The 17,537-nt window shown below is 37.4% G+C and overlaps 1 protein-coding gene across 6 annotated transcripts in view; it reads left to right on the forward strand.

Moving 5' to 3' along the window:
- Nucleotides 1-17,537, forward strand: part of LOC136849066 (uncharacterized) — a 68,311-nt gene that overhangs the window by 21,773 nt on the left and 29,001 nt on the right. For 2 of the 6 annotated variants that reach the window (XR_010856225.1, XR_010856226.1), the window contains exon 2: nt 426-9,798. The exons of 1 other annotated variant lie outside the window; for it this stretch is intronic. Coding sequence is in view for 2 of the 5 variants with exons in the window: in XM_067121983.1 (XP_066978084.1) it covers nt 434-2,458 (2,025 nt within the window). In the remaining 3 variants the exon portion in view is untranslated. Of the gene's footprint in view, nt 1-425; nt 9,799-9,819; nt 9,971-17,537 lie in introns of those variants that run through there. 3 more of the 6 variants (XM_067121983.1, XM_067121984.1, XR_010856227.1) reach the window with 2 other exon arrangements.

Here is a 17,537-nt window from a genome sequence, read left to right on the forward strand (position 1 = left end):
CATATATTTAGGCCCATGTCTAACATAGAAATGTTTAATTGCTTTATTCTTCGTATATTTATTTATATGCTTTTCTCCTGGGGGGGTGGTGTGATCATCTATACAGTATTGTTTCATCACTTTTTACCACAGAAAAGTGATGACCACTCTTCACTATAGTTAACCAATCAAATCTTAATACATGAATTGTACTTGGCGCTTGATGGATAAAAATTTTTTAAAAATGAATTTGATAAATTTCAGAGCTTGCAGTGAGGAAGTATATAAATCTCCGCTTATTAAAGCAGTATAATTTAATTTTACATCGAGGCATTTTAACAGATAACGTGAAACTGACTAAGCATTGTAGCAACTTGATAAATGCTATGATTATATTGACAGTGCTTCATAATGCTTTACCACTTCTCTTTTTTTTCTGTTTTCAGCTGAAAAGATGAGTTCCGTTCTTGCGCCAGCATCTTTACAGCAGATCTGCCAGGCTGCTGCAGCATCATGGTTGTTGGACTGGTCGGGTATGGTTGGCCAGATATCAGCTAGGACTGCTGCCCTGCGGACCCAGAGAAAGAGCATAGGAGAAGACAGTGCGGCACCCTCGGCTAACTATTCACGAGTTGGTCAGAACTCCACTCCTCCTGAGGATCTATGGCATGAAGATTACGAATCACCAAACGGGGTCCGTTTCCAAGATGTTTACAAGAAATATGGGAGCGGCCGTTGCAGAAGGAAAACGAGAAGAGAAGACAGAACCGTCACTTTAGACCATAGCATACCTGAGCGCTATGTAGACCCTTTGATATCAGAGTATCTAGGGTATTATAGCCATAGATCGTATGACATGTATTTTATGCGCAACACAAAGGAAATTTCCAGTTCTACATCAGTGCAGCAAAATATTAAGCTATCTTTTGATAGAGGGGTCCTGGATGGGAGTGTAAGAATTTGTTCATCATTTTTCAAACAGTTTTTGCCACCTACGCTGGTTAATCAGATATTAATTCTAGCATGGAAACAGGTTTCCAGACTTGTTTGTTTTACTAGACATAGTCACCCTACTGAAGTATACCAAGTGGCAGACTGGGTTAGAAGAGTGCCGGCTTTACTTCAGTTGTGTACGAATTTTTCAGCAAAAGGTCTAGCATTAGACATATCAGGCATTCCAGACAATTTAATAGAGGACGTTCTCGTTATAATTAGTCAACATTTTCCTTTTAAAATCGTAAATAGCCTTGCTCTCCCTAAAAAAGACTTTAAGGAAAAACAGCTGGCGTTTACTGATAAGTGTACAAAATTATATAAAGATATATTGTTAAGAGCTTCTCTAACCAGTGTGATACTGAATAACGAATTATGTAATGACGCCATGCTAAGTACTCTTTCTCAGCTTTCACTGAAAGAGCTTGAAATAGGTGGAAATTCTGTCTCTGAAAAAGGTATCATAAATGGATTATGTGCTTTACCCGTCGATACAGTCAGTGAGGCAGAAGACATAATAAGTTCCGGACATTTGCAGTCCTTTTGTACGTCTCCTCTAAGAAAATCACTGCAAAAACTTGAAATGTCTTTTCAACGTCTCCATAGTTCAGTGTTTCATATAATCCCAGCAGTTTTTTTAGAGTTGCGATATTATAATCCACACAGAAATGTGGTGCAATGTTTACTGAACTTTGATAGACTTCTACCTGTGGAAAACAATGACAGTACATCTATTTCCTCTCAAGCTACTGTTAATCTAGTCAGATTAAATGCAGGGAACTCAAGCAGAGCTGTTTTGAACATGATTGCTAGGATTTGTCCCCATTTACAAGAACTTGTGCTGACACTGGATTCAGGTGCAGAAGACACGTTGATTTCATTAGAAAACTTCCGGCATTTGTCTCACATAGAAATCTTATACTTTCCGTCACTCCCAGCTTCTCAACCAAAGTTAGATGCCAGTATTCTACATAATGTCATTGAGGTGTTTGGATCACAGCTCAGATACATCAGTCTAACAGGATTCAGTGTTTCAGGAAGTGTCCTAAGTAAATTATCTCAACTCCCAGAGCTTTGCAACTTGAGTTTTAGTGATTGTTGGTTATCTAACCCAAAAACTTTACCATGCAGTCCATTCCCAAGTTTAGGTAAACTTAGTCTGAACTTTCTTCCGGCTAACACCACAATGCAGTTTCTCACAATGGGTGGCAATGTACACTCACTGCACCTGGACCTGAAGGGATTAGAATGGGGTAGCAATCCACTTACTGATTCCAGCATCAGAGAACTGGTTTCTTTTGGAATTCTTAGATCTTTACGCACTTTCACTGCCACGTCATCTTATTTAACGACAGACGCTCTCAGGTTGTTAGCATCGATGCCATATATAAAGTCTGTAGGATATCTTTCGTCTTGGGGATTAACGGAAGAAGAGCTCTGCTGCGTGAACCATTCTGGCCCTCAGCACGTAGTGTGTTATCAGTGATCTCGTATTAAGAGAATCGTCGTAAAGCTACCAAAAATCTGAGCTTTGGAGATCATCAAAGAGCCGTATTTTCCTTATTGCGAATCCTGTTCTTTCATTCTTTTTTTTTCTAATTCTAAGACCAAAAGGGATAGTTTTTTTTATTTATCTAAAATAAGACGGTCATTTTCTTTAAGGCAGCTTTCATATTTTAATTCCAGATGTGCATTAGACTAGCCAGATTTCCTTAGAGAAGTGAAAATTAAGTTGCAAATTTTTACACCAGCTTTCGACATGAAAACGAAAAGTTTTTTTTTTTTTTTTTTTTTTTTTTTTTTTTTTTTTTAGCAAAAAATGTTATGTTTATTTTCGTGTAAAGCATATTGTCTTTCCATACTTTTTTTTTTTTTTTTTTTTTTTTTTTTTTTTTTTGAGAATGTTGCGGAACTCAGTCTTGAAAGAGGGAGGAGATTCTCTGATTGACTTTTGAAATCTTTTTTTAGGGATATATCTATTCATGGCATCATACTGGTCAATATGTGAACCAGATTAATATGCTGTCGAAGTCACCCTAGTATATGCGGGTATTATCCGCTATATTGTCGACTTGGCAAGTGCCCTTCGAAGGAAACACAATGGATGTGATCTTGTTTGTGAAATCCAGAGTATTTTTCCAAACTTTCTGTTTTCTGGTTTTATTTGATTTTTTTTAATCATAAGAAAGCCAAATTGGTTCTGTGTGGTATATACTATGTATATTGTAATTACCACTTTTTACAATATAATCTTTTCAGTTTTTGCATTTTTAATGGAACTGCATGTTGAAAAATGATATCAATACAATAGCTGAGACAGTCTGACGCAGAAAACCTCTTCATGAGAGAGGAAGAAATATGGTGGATTATCCAGGATACGTGAGAGTATCATTTATATAAAAGTACGTTTTGAGCTGAGATCATTTTGACAATAAATTTTACCCATTTTTTTTTCACAAGCCAAAAGGCCTTTACTCTGGTCAGCACTTCTTTCTATAGTGGCCTGTGAGTTCAGTGAGGTTATTAAACTGAATGTGTATTCCGATGGAAATTAGATTCAACGCTAGACAAAGTGCTTCATAGTTGAATGGGGGCACCACTGAAAATCATGCAAATGCACGAGCAGATAAATCTTTACCATTCTTCTTTGTTATTATTTGCAGAGGAAAATCTTTCTCATCTCATCCCATCAGGCATACCTTTCTTGTTACTGTCCGTTTCCATGATATAAAGAGCCCTGCCATAATTCTCTAATATACACATTATCAAAGCTGATTTCCTGGGAAATGGAAATTCACTTATTCGTTTCAGTGGCTCTTCAGTGTAACGCATTACCGCTCGCGTTAGATTTTTCGCCGGCTGGCCTTTACTTTTTCCTATTGTGAATCAACAGTTTAGAAAATTGTGATAAAATATCCTCTTAATTTAAACACAATGGTCTATTGTCTTAAGAAATTTACAAGTACCTCTCGTTTGAGGTTGAAATGTACCCAGCATGAATTATCTTTGTCTGTAGGTCAATCCTCAGAATACTCTGCTTAATTTATATTATCTTTATCTGTAGGTCAACCCTCAGAATATTCTGCTTACAAGTCAACAGATCCAACTGTTTGTTAGCAAACGAAGTTAGTCACAACAAGGTCATCGACCCCGAAAGCAAACAAACTAGAACAAAGAAAAGTTTTTTCAGTGATATTACATCAAACAAGTATACATGTCCAGATGTGTATACAAATATAATCTAAAATTAAAGTATGACCTAAAACAATGACTCGATAAAAGTATTTTTATTTATTTAATAAGACGAGACCTTCCTGTATGACCTTGAAGTAATAGCATCTTTTATTAAGGAACAAACAAGTGGTTGGAGCACGATTAAGATCGACTGATTGCAAGCACAAATGAAAGAAGGGAAGGAAACAAAGAAAGCACGAGGATTTTGAGACTACATAAACAGGAATTAAATGTGTGCGCCCAGTTCTGTCGTCTAATGCTCTGCATACCCTCTCTTTCACTACATACCTTTCAAAACTAGCTTTTGTTTCCTTGCTGTTTCCTGCATCAGTAACTTATCTCGTCCAATAGTTAATGAAGTAATTAGCAAAAGGAAAACATCATCAATGAAAAAAAAATAAATACAAAGAAAAGCTACACAATTATCGAGGATCCATCAGTAGTGATTTTGTTACCGTCAAAAAAAAAAAAACCTACTCGTTATTATAGCAATGATCTTATAATTTAAGCTTCTTAATCAGGTCCCGTCTTTCCCCAAGGCGTTCAGCTGGATCCTTGGTCTTATTTTCCCGAACACAGTTGTAACAATAGGCTCAATCCCACTGCAATATATCATATAACTTGTCAAATTCTCAATATGACCAAGTTCCTATAATGCAAAGGCTATATAATCTGTTGTGTAAGCACGTTGCCCGTAACTAGAGTGCCAGCTGGATGAATAACGACCAAACCACGTCAGTCCGTGAGATTTGATATTTCGTAGGCAAATGTTAATAGAGAAAACTTTTCTTCCCAGGATAATTCTTTTACATTTTAATTGGGTTATTTGCAAAATCATCACCAACAAATTCCAGAATTTCATCGATCCTATAGTTGCTTACACAGTTACAGTATTCAGAATACTGGGAAGAATTATTCTGATTTTATAAATTCCAGTCTTGAAGCTTTTAAAATGTTACTTGGAATTAAGCTTAGGTAAGTGAGGGACCAAAAAATACAGTAAACAAGAGCTATCTACATCAATTGCAGCAAATTTTAAGATTCTTGTAGAGTATTGACAATTTAACGCCTTTATGACTATAACCGTTTAACAGAATGTAGCGCAACATTCGTCTTCATTCCGATGTCCGACTACCAGACCTCCTACTGTCCTTTCTGTCTCAGTACTTTCTTCAAGGCGCCACCATTTGCGTCTCGTATGGGAATAGTCCTATAGTTCTTCCCAAAGTCCTTGGTTCTTCATACTCAAGTTTTTGAAGGAATGCTTTCATCGAATGATGTTGCGTGCTTACTGATGCCTTTCCATTTTTATGAAGACCTAACGAGATGGAAATCAATTAAAAATATCTTCGTGGAATCCCGCCAGTGTTCGCATAGCCTTATCATTTATAGGCGGTGATGATTATCAACAATTTAATCAAGATTCCTTTCTGGTATGTTAACCAAACCAAGTTTGGTTAACACAAATTGCGTCTCCGTGAAACGAGATGGAAATTACCCACATTCAGGTAAGTGAACAGCAAGAACGGAGAATTTTTTTCCCGAAATGTACAAACTTAAATTGCGGATTACGAAAAATCGTTTAGACAGGGACATGAAGTAAAATGAACCAAACTTTTCTTTATCAATAAATTTCTGTATCGATTCTGAGTGCTTTAAGGCTCATTAGTTCAAAAAATTCTTGATATTTGAGTTTATTTCAGTAATTGTACAGTGCTAATGGGTACACGTTATACAATTCTCGACTTCGGTTGACTTTTAAAAGCAAAAATAAGTAAAATGGCTTGTTTTTAGACCAGGACTTTTCAGAATTCATCAAAAGTAATTCATTTATTTTGTTATTTTCATTACAATATAATGCTATAGGCCTAATTATTTCCGTCCCTCGACACAGTAAGAAACTTCGACATCGCTTTAAAGAGAACATTCGGATATATATCTTTTGATTCGCCGATTTCAATACTCTTGTACAGTTTATGAGAAAATTCTTTGCTTTCTAAAATCAATACATTTCTATGGAACATAAGGCAGACGGAAGTACTGACGCGACTTTTATACAGTACTTTACAAAATATCCACGTACGGGACTGACGGAGCGGAGAAAAACGTTATAGCAGGATTAGAACGATCATAAGTTTACAGTATGTCAGCTTTATGTACTAGCACTGCAGGTTCAGTTAACTACCGTTAATTACCTCCTTTGACTATCCTTATTGCAATTAACATTAAAACGAAGAAGCATGTCTCTGGAAAAGGTTTGAAACTTCAGTAGATAAGCAAAGGATTTTTAAAATCTTTGGCTTCGAGGTCCACCCGGCTATAGGAAAGTATGTTTTCTCTCTCTCTCTCTCTCTCTCTCTCTCTCTCTCTCTCTCTCTCTCTCTCTCTCTCTCTCTCCTTCCTCCGCCTTGAAAAACACGGAGCCTCTTCTGCAAAATCAATTCATATTGAGTGTGACGCCATTTTTAAAATTATCATTTGCATCTTAATTTTATTGCATCAATTTCAGGATTGATGCTTTGGAGAGCCTGCATCAGTAAAAATGTTAGTTTTTTTTTTTTTTTTTTTTTTTTTTTTACCAGTCGAATTAGACTGATGGGGAGAACGGAATGAATTAGAAGATTTGGTGGTATCCTTTCTTGGGGCAGTAATAGTTGTTGCATTTGTTAATATCAAATCACTAACGGATTCCAGAAAAATATACCAAAGGTCATCTCATAAAACTGCTCATACAACCGGACATTTCTGGAACTTTTCAAATGTATAACCAAAGAAGAAATTTAACTAAAAGAAAATTCGAGGGCCGTTACTTTGGGAACCAAAAAAAAAAGAACTAGCTTTCTCGCATGCTTGGCGGTGGGTAGTGACGTTGCACAGTGTGGAGATCCTCACATGAGCACAGCTGTACAGTAATTGCCTCACAATCACTCAAAATGCTGGACTCGCCGGGAAGTAGACTACGTCCAGTTACCAGTCATGTTCCACAGATGTACATGACTTGGAATTTTCCCTCAGTGAAGCGTTTTGTTTTCTCAGTATATGATCATGCAGTGCTCGATGTTTGATGACGAGTCTTCAGCTCTTCCTGGTAGCGTAAGTTGAAAAAAGAAAGACTTAAGTAAAAATGCCAATTTTTACATTATGTAAAATTAATTGGCGTTTGTGATTACAGACTACAAAATACACTTGAACATTATTGAGATCATGAAACTACAATATACATCACTGAAAAACGTTTGAAAACAAGGTTCTGCAGAGTATACGAATCAGTGTAACTCTTGATTGTTGGGTAACAATGCTATAATTCAACAATTTTTGTGCCAGGAAGTCCAGTGACTGTGGTTAAAATATGGCTTAAAGCATTTCGAGCTGCGAAGTCACAACTTATGACAGGGTCAGCACATGTGACTGTAAAGTTTCAGTATATGATACTGAAGACTATTCACGATGTATTAACGAAACCCTCTAATGAAATGCGCTCCACGCATGCGAAATGAACCCAGTTGAATGGTACTGTTGACCACGGAGCTACAATATATTTAGCTAAATCGCGTTATTTATATACCCTGGGAGTTTAAATTAAGGATCTATTGCCTTGGTTACTTCAGCTTACAAAATCTACGACTGAATAGCACTGTTGATGGTTACGTTACAATAGCAATAAGTAGCAAGGTCTTAGCTACCGGTAGTTATCAAGGTTCAAAGGTGGCTTGCTGCACCCTAAACCCGCGGTGGTCTCCAAGCAAAGAACCCCATTATAAAATGACAAACAATTTTATCTTGTACTGCCATTAATCGAAATTTTAATTTCTTCTTTGATAATATGAGCAACATAGTATGAGATTGGTATACTAAACGAAGCATATCTACATTTTAAGAGCTACCCAACACATCATTCTGGTCACTACCATTCAATGACAATGGAAGATATATCTAGCAACTTTAGAAAAAGCAATTTTGTAAAATCTTGCCTTAACGAGGCAGCAACCCCTTTTTGTTTTTTCGTCAGAATATTCTAAAATGATATGTTTCTTCCTACCCAAAATTTAGCATTTGAGGATTTGAATGACAAGCTGGGCATGAGTTCCTATAAAACTTTCGAGGAATAGTTGAGCTACTCTCCACGTATGCTTCAGTCATTTCAAACCTCATTACCTCATTCATAACATCAAGAACTAATAGATTCGCGCTCATTACGCCAGTTCTGACAACAGAAACGGCTAACTGATATGATTGTCTATTGATTTTAGATTGCGCACCACATGTCCCTAAAAGAACACCCAAGTGTTGTGATTCAGTTTGTTGAGCGCAAGTATGGAGTAGATTTGAAAATACGTTGAGGACGCTTTAAGGTTTTTGAGTATCCTTTGCAACTGGAATTTCATTGTCAAATTCGTTTCTCAAAATGTTAACAGCGCATGAATTGATACCTGAGATATGAGAGGACAGTGAATATGACCATGATGCAAGCATGAAAAGGAAAAATACTATAGTATACCGTTAGAGACAAATATGTAGTTAATGCTGGTGGCAACACTGAAGTTAGGTTTGTCATCTTGTAGCCAGTGTTTCCCGTTTTTGTGCAGGAGGAAAATAAGAGAAGGCTGCCCAGTAGGCCACGTTCCCAGCTGATAACACAAGTTAGATCAATGAAAAAGGATCATAATTATTTCTACTGGTGGAGTTATGTAATATTATTCATTAGAGAAATTTTCCTTAAATGACTTTTGGCACGCAATAACAATCAGTTTTAGAATCAGGATACCGGTACATCCAGAATTTATGAATAACTCACAACCCTCGAATCGAAAACATGTTTGTGAAATCGATGTCATGAACTATATAACTCTGCTAAATACAGTATAGTAAATGCCCACCAGCTGAAGGGGAGAAAATGCAAATGCTCGTTAACAAAAGGTTCGTCTCGAGAGACATGAACCCCAGGTGTCATTATTGGTGGCATGGCAAATATTGATGGCAACAAGAATGCCAAAGAAAATCTAGCATGTGACATAGCTTTGTAAAAGCCCGTCGTGTATGATCTGTAAAATGTGATGACTCAGAAATCAAATTATCGTAAATGCCACCATACTGCAAATTCGGTACTGACTGCAAGTCACGAAAAAAAAAACTACAAATAAATGACTTGGAGAAACGGGAGAAGTGAAGTGTGATTATGCAAAGTTTATTAAATTGCTTAGTCAGTGAAACCCACACCCTTCCCCGTCCCTTGCCCCAAAAAATCGGCTGGTAATGTTTATGACTGGCAGATGTCTCACTACTGTATATCGAATATTACTTCAATATTATTCCTGTGCAATCATAACTTCGGCATATTCTCTTCTTTTAACTTTTTTCAGCTTTCCAAAGGAAATTCTTAATAACTGGCTATTTCAAGTAAACTAACAGTACTTTGTCTTTCGCCTTCTCGTTCAGTAAGAAACTGGGGACGTTACAGAGGCTCACTAATTATTGTTCCTTGTAAAGAAAACTTGAAGGCTATTTTCCTTTACGACCTATTATCAGCCAGCTCACAGAATTCGACGATACTTGCCTGGCAGCGACTGCTCGGGAAATCAAGCTAAGTACTTGGTATGCATTTCTTACACTTACTAAGTTACTAGCCCTTTACCGAAATTAGAACCCCCATAAGAAGCATCGTTTAATTCGTTTATAATTGTCTTCCAATTACAAGTTAATATTTATTCATTCTTACTGTAGCAGACCACCAGTTTGGTTAGAAGAACCCGGATTACCCTTCATGGTAAAGTTAGCGACCAACTTTGTTTTTAATCTGTCAGTTTCATTATACTCATCGAAGTGCTGGTGTGAAAGAATTTCTCTAGTGTGGTGCCGATAAAATTTCCAATCGTCTGTGGAGACTGTAGCGTTAAGTTTGAGTTGCTTGCATACCTGTTATCCAGGCCATATTGGAAGGTGGTCACTCGTGATAGTTTTCCATCACAGACGGAGCACCGCCTGTTCTTAAGCCAGCTGATGAAGTCCATGACTTGTGTGCTAATAGCTAAATCCGTTTGTACTGATTAGCCTATTTGGCTAGTGTACGGTGGAGCGGTATCTTTAGTCGAGCATCTGTTGTCCCAAATTAACTCTGGATTTGACAGTCTCCTGTTGTCAATAATGATGTATCGTACGCGAGTTAATATATAATATTATTTGCTGCGCTCTATTACCATAATAACGCTGAAAGCCATTACTTTATATATAAAAATCGGATTGAGTTTTTATTTTAATGTCGTAGATTACATTTTTGTTTATGGGCAGTGCAGTTCACAAGATAATTACTCTTGGGTTAATCATCATCGTCATCGTAGATTAAGCCAACCTTGTGCTGACACTGGCCCTGCTCTAGGGCAGCCCGTCAATGAGTTGAGGAAGATGCTAAAGTATAATTGTCGGTCTGTAAGTTGTAAAGTAACTGCAGTGGGATGCTCTGTAGGCATTTTTTTGAGTTTCTCGAAGATGTATCTGCATTTCAAGCCCCCTTGCATTGTAATTATTGATCTAGTTATGTACGGTGTTACGCGAGGGTTATCAGATTTTGGTGTCATGGAAGTGAATGTTTATTATAGCGTTTGATACATTTATAAGTACTTCCCTTGATTTCGGCCTCGTTTAGGAATTTATCATTCCATCCGTAGTTTCTCGTTCCGCCATTTAAAGTGATATTTTCCAAGATGTGTGTACTATAGGAATGAAATTAGGCTATTCTGTAATGCATCTAATGGTCAAAGAATTTGCAGCCAGTTTCATTTGGATAAGTTCGTAATGGTTTTTGATATACAAAGCAAAAAGTAGGTTTTTTGTGTTAAAAGAATTTTTTTCATTGTGTTGCGTGGTTCTTACATGACAGTCAAAATTTTGGTCATGCATTAGCTGATGTGGTTCAGTTTGGTGATATTTAGATGTCCCCTGATGAGGTAATTAATTCTCTTAGTATCTTCCCGTGTAGTACATTTTTCTTTTGTTATCAGAGTGTTATTGGTATACTCCGTGTTGATATTCTACATGATTTGCGACAGGAAAGAATTACTTCAATTTTCCCCATATGGTGTTATAGCGACTTTTTTTGCGATGAGTTTCTGTTGAAATTATACATATACATACATACATAATATTCTTCTTTCGACCCACTGTATAGCAAGGTCAGCCGCTCGAGTCAACTTTCTCCACCTATACCTTGCATCCTCTTTCCCCAGTCCCACCTCACCCATATCCCTCCTCACCATATATAATATATATACGTAGACAACCACATGAAAGGTGAAAATTAAAGACCAGCAGGTACCAAGGGCTTTCGTGTATTGCGTACACTTCGTCGTACCCCGAAGAAGTGTACGCAATACACGAAAGCGCTTGGTTCACCTTTCATGTGGTTGTCTACGTATACATTTGTCACGTGCAGTTTGGTGACTTACTGCTGATATATATGTACATTATATACATATGTATAAATTATAATGCATATAATTTTACATATATGTAAATATATATGCATTATATGATTTACATATTACATATATTTATAATTTAATATATATATATATATATATATATATATATATATATATATATATATATATATAATAATTACTAAAAAAATTAAACTCACAAATATAGATGGTTTTTCATGTTCAGGCTATTGATTAATTGATTGAAAAATTTTTTTTTACATTTTTGCTCTTTTCCTTATTCTGCATTCTGTGGAAAAATTAATAAAATTAAGACTATCCATACAACTGTAGAGTACTGAAAATATGACTTGGAAAATTTTCGAACATTTTTCCAAGTTAGCTTATCCGAGAGTAGGTTGGTAGGTTACGTTTGGTTGATTACATTAGGATCAGGTGTAGGTTTAAGTTTGGCTTTGGTTAGATTAAATTTTAGATCCAGGATTGGTTAGGTAAGGTTTGGAGTAAGGTTAGTTGGGTTAAATTAGATTTAGATTTGTTAGGTTGTGTTAGGTTAGATTGGTTAGGTTAGGTGTAAGTTGTAACTGTGTAAGTTTGGTTTAGGTTAGGCTAAGGTTTAGAGCAAGTTGGATTAGGTTATGTTAGGTTTAGAGTAAGATTAGTTGGGTTAAATTTGAATAGATATAAGGTTAGTTGGGTTAGATTAGGTGTAGATTTGTTTGGGATAGATTAGGTTGGCGTAGGATAGGTTTAGGTTTGGTTAGTTGGTTTAGGTCTTCAAGAACATAATGAGGGACATATCTACTGTTACCCCAAGAGCAGTCCACAGCACATTGTGTTGGATAGTCTGTGAATTGAGGATCAATGGCTGTAGTAGGTACAGGCATCTACTACCTCACATTCCATTTCAGAGGCATCCAGGACAGTCCCCAAGCAAACCGAGCATATTCTCTTGGTTTGAGCTAGGGGAAGATGCCAAGGATCATGCCACCGGGAATGTGCACTGGGGTCAGTCACAACCTGGTGCAAGCTGAAGGCATGGTATCAAGTCGAGCGTGTTCCCTCCTAATTACGAGAAGCATTACAAAGAAAGTGGGATATTAACTGGCCAGCAGACTGATCAGTACCAACATAGGTGGTTCTCGTAAGAGACATCCAGCAGATGGTGCTATTTATCAGAGTATCCTTCCCGAAGGAAGTCTTGTAGAAGAGAGCACTATGAGTATCGTTGCTAGACTGACTACCTCTCCTATTACTGTGTCCCAGAATGGAGCAAGACTATGCCTTTTACATGAGAAAGAACACCAGAATCATAGTGGATTTCAAAGAAGAGAGACTCACAACCCTTTGTCTTGGTGATTTGCAGGACTGGACAGATAGATTGGACAAAAAAGAACACGGGGGGGAGGGGGAAGAATCTCCTGCTACAACAGTGTAGGCTTTCAGTACAATAATCAATAACTGACGATACAAGCAGAAGCCATGACCCCAGGGAAAGGGATCCCACCCAGGACTAAACCTCTCTTGGAGAATTTCCAATTTACCCTAAGGCTGACGAGAGAAAACTCTGCAACCAACCTATAAATTGCAGAACAGAATAATTGGTCATGTGGGCACAACCGGCCCCCCCCCCCCAAGAAGTTCTCTCAATTTGAGATTGTCTTGAATTGAAGTCGCATGGTGTCTTATGTTGCAGTGTGATTGGGGAAGAAGGGTTTCGAACTGGGGGGGGGGAAGAGGTTCTCCAGCTTGAATCTAAAGATCTCTCTTTACTCTTTTATCTTTTTTCATTAGCTTTCTTCCATCTTCAATTTGACAACTTTGACTATTACTTCCAAATGCTCTTATTGGGTACTACTGTTTAGTGTAAAATGCATGAACTTTTCATCAAAATTTACTCGTCAGATGTATGAGAGAAGGGATCGTGGTGTGCAAGTATTTTGCATGCGAAGCTAATTGTGATGCCAGCCATTCCGGATATGGTTTGGACCTCTTTGGCAGAACGATTCTCATCTGATTCAAGGGTTGGTGGGGGGGCACCCTTCGTATTATGACTCTTGGCTTTAGTCTGGAAGCTCATCATTACAGATAAAGGGAGGAGGATTCACTTCACATGGTCTTGGTCCTAACAGGCAGGTTTAGCATAAATATATGCCTCTGTTTTGATGCTATCTTACATTAGCAGGGTATGGAGTGGACCATTTGGTAAGTAGAATTACTGTACTGTACCAGTCGTGGAGAATGTGAATCTCTGGAAGAGCTAATGATTCTTTCTAAATAGTCTCAAGCCTTTATCGCTTGTATGCGTGTGTTTTTTTAAACATATCTCTATACGGATCAGTCCAAAAATTAATTCCCCTCCCATTGATCTAGTGCCTCACCCAATCATTGTTGATGACCCTTACACATTCTTCAGGTGACTCTAACCCCAGTCAAGGTCTAAGCACCGAAATGGACTCTCATATATATCGACTACCAGAATGCCAGGGTGATAAACAACTGTTGGTTTAGTTGCAAATATACATGTACTGTAGGCTATAGCTCGTGTAACCCAAGGACATTAAACTATGAAACGACTGACCAGTATGAAGCCTTATGGCCTAGGGCAAAGAATTAAGCTCAGAGTTATAGTTGATTATAAGTACTTTGGATCTTAAGTTACTTTCTCAGGCAATGCTGCTGCAAATCAAGGTTTTATACATTCTAAAAAAAAAAAAAAAATTTAGTGAAAAGTTGAAATCATTGATTTCCTCAATGTTCTGGATGTGGAATATGATTATACAGTATCTCAAAACGACTGGATGTGTCTGAATCAGTTACCAAAAGAAATGCACCAAGATTACCGTGGCATGTTGCTTCACACAAATAAGGATTTTCTGAATGCCTCCCTAAGAAGATTAACAACTTCATACCTCAGAACATTAAATGCCAGGATAAGAACATTTTAGCCCAGGCAGGTAATGATGCACACATCTTCTTCACATGGTGTTGGGGCAATTACACCTCATAAATCTTTCAACACCAAAAGGGAGTAGTATTTAGCAAAGATCTGTATATCTTAAATGGAGAAATATTTTTTTTATTCCGTTAAAAAGTTAAGTGGAAGCAGCAACACCGTCTTATCTATGTCTCTTCCAAAACTGCCTGACAACATAACTATTGGCCATCTGAACATTAAAGTTAAGAAATTCAAAAGTAGACCACCCAGTGCCACACTGAATTAGTGCCAAAGCAAACAGAAATTCTATATCTGTTCAAAAGAGCACGTCATGCTGGTAGACTTCACGTGAAGGTGGTCTTTCCCCAAATTTAAAGGTTTGCCCTAAATATAATTTTGAATATATCCCAGAAATTGTAGTTATAACTATAGCTAGTGCTAAACGAAAGCTGACACAGGCAAATAAAAGCTGTGAATAAACATGCACCTCTGTTATCAAAAACTCTTAAAAACCTTCATTTACTCAAAATTTGGCTTCAATGGCTACCCAGAATGTAAGGAAGGAAGGTACTGTATCTTAATTTAGCCTTCCACCTCAGAGGGAATATATAAGAACGATATCTCAACCAGAGGATTCTACCTAATCCTTTTGTGTCTAATACTGAATCTGAATTTGATTCTCAAATGACTTCAGTTCATCTGAGTTACTCGCAGCTGTCTCGGGGCTTTGACAAACAAGCATCCCCTGTAGGGGGGGTTACGGCCATCAGTGCACCACACGTGATATACTGTAGACTGTAGACATTACTTCAGGTTCTGTACAGCGTCCCTTCAGCCCCTAGCTGCAACTCATTTCATTCCTTTTACTGTGCCTCCATTTATATTCTCTTTCTTCCATCAGACTTTCCACCCTCTCCTAACAATTGTTTCATAGTGCAACTGCTATGTTTTCCTCCTGTTACACCTTTCAAACTTTCTTACTGTCAATTTCCCTTTCAGCATTGAATGACCTCAAAGGTCCCAGCACTTGGCTTTTGGCCTGAGTTCTGTATACCAGTCCAGTTCTGTATACCAGTCCAGTTCAGCAGCTCAGTCTGTTTCATCTCAAACCAAACGGCAAGGAAATTTTATATTTCCTGGTAATAAGAAGAGGATAAGACCAATGTCACTCCAAAATATTGCTACCCACAAGACTTCATATTCCTTTGCTATGCATACTGATTGCACTTCTGTAAATATAAATCCCATTTCCCAGGATGACCAAACTCATCAATTACCTAAACTTCTCACAACCAGAGACCCCAGAAATTCCTCCTCCTGCTGCCCAAGCAAATAACGTTGATTCTTTTCCTCCGAAGGTAAAGAGGTGAAGCCAAAATTTTTATTCCCGGCATGCTTCCTCTCCCAGAGATATGTTTTGCAGCAAGTCCAAAAATGTTTTGCATTTCAGATATTTTGCAATGGAAGTGAAAGGGCCTGAGAGCTACAGCAGAACACTCCAGAAATTATCCTTACACATTCCTGAACTGAATTATGCAACTTATTACTCTTCTCCCCCTATAGTGAATGTGACCATGGCAGAGTGCTGCAGTCACTTGCAACATTGTATCTTAAACTAGAATACTACTTTGAAAGCTATGGCTATTAATGTAATTTTAGAAAAACAATTGATTTGTTCCCTGTACCTTTCTCCCAGGTATAGTTTCAGTGGTAATGCCTTAGCATCTTGGAAAAGCACTCATGATGCTATACGAAAAACTACATGGAAACCTCACATACCTGTAATGTAGTTCCATGGTGAACAAAACGTGTTTTCAGAGGGCTTACTATAAATTGCTATAAAAGGTGTGAAAATAGTGCCTCCTCTCAAAGTACAGTGATATATAAACATGTCATTGCTGGCAGTTAGTATTTGAAAATGTAAGAACCGTAACTGCACTGTGTTATTGAAACTAATTCCAAGACCCCAATGAGAGATGTTTAGAGGATAATGACAAAGCATGGTGGCAAGTTTGTCAATTTTTCTTTACCCAATTTAATAGCAAATAATATTGTGATCAGTGACCCTTTTGAAATTGCTGAGAAACTGTGTCACCATTTTGTGATTCTCAGATTGCCTCCTTTATTAGCTCTGATGACCTATCTTCAACTGAGACCACTGCCCAACAAGAAAATGCTAAGATATTTCTTGTGAAAATAACAGATATGGAAGCTTAGGAAACCCAAAAGGATGCCTTTAAGTCCACTAACTACAGACCAGTTGCTCTAGCCAGTTATGTCTGTAAGCTAACAGGAACGATAATTAACACCAGTCTAGTTTGTTTTTTGAATCTGAAGGCTTATTTTTCTAGCCTAGTTTTGTTTTCAAAGCACTCTTTTAGGTGTCTTAAAATATGTTACACGTTTTGATGTAGCCACTGTATTAATATCATAGTGTATTTTCTTCTTTAGTAAAGACTGCTCTTAGTTAATGGATGACTTGGCTATCTGCTGCATTATCTATGATGCCACATCAGCCTATAAACAATTGCAAAAGTCTTTTGGTACCATCAGTAAATGACTGATGAGAATGGTTTTAAATTTGCAACATTTTAGACTGTAACCATATGACTTACTAGGTGTAGACACACTGTAGGAGTAGTAGTGGTAGTACCCATCTTAACTTAAAAAGGTACAAGTTTACCTTAAGAAAGGAAGTGAAATTGCTTATAAGGAAATACAAACCATCTCCTTTTATGTTTGTAAGTGGTAAATAGGTAGTTAAGTGGTGGCACTTGTTCTTTGCCTGCTGTCAGGTGAGGACATCTTGCTATGCTCCAAGTAAAAATTTCTCTCACTTTTTTTTATTGTATGTATGGTGTTTGTGTGTGCATTTTTTTTAAACATGGAACTGAACAGGGAAAGGTGTGAAAGACTTAAATGGGTGCTTAGCCATATTACATCCTTGGTGTTGCTGAATT

This window comes from Macrobrachium rosenbergii, chromosome 20 (genome assembly GCF_040412425.1).
Source record: "Macrobrachium rosenbergii isolate ZJJX-2024 chromosome 20, ASM4041242v1, whole genome shotgun sequence".
NCBI lineage: Eukaryota > Metazoa > Arthropoda > Malacostraca > Decapoda > Palaemonidae > Macrobrachium > Macrobrachium rosenbergii.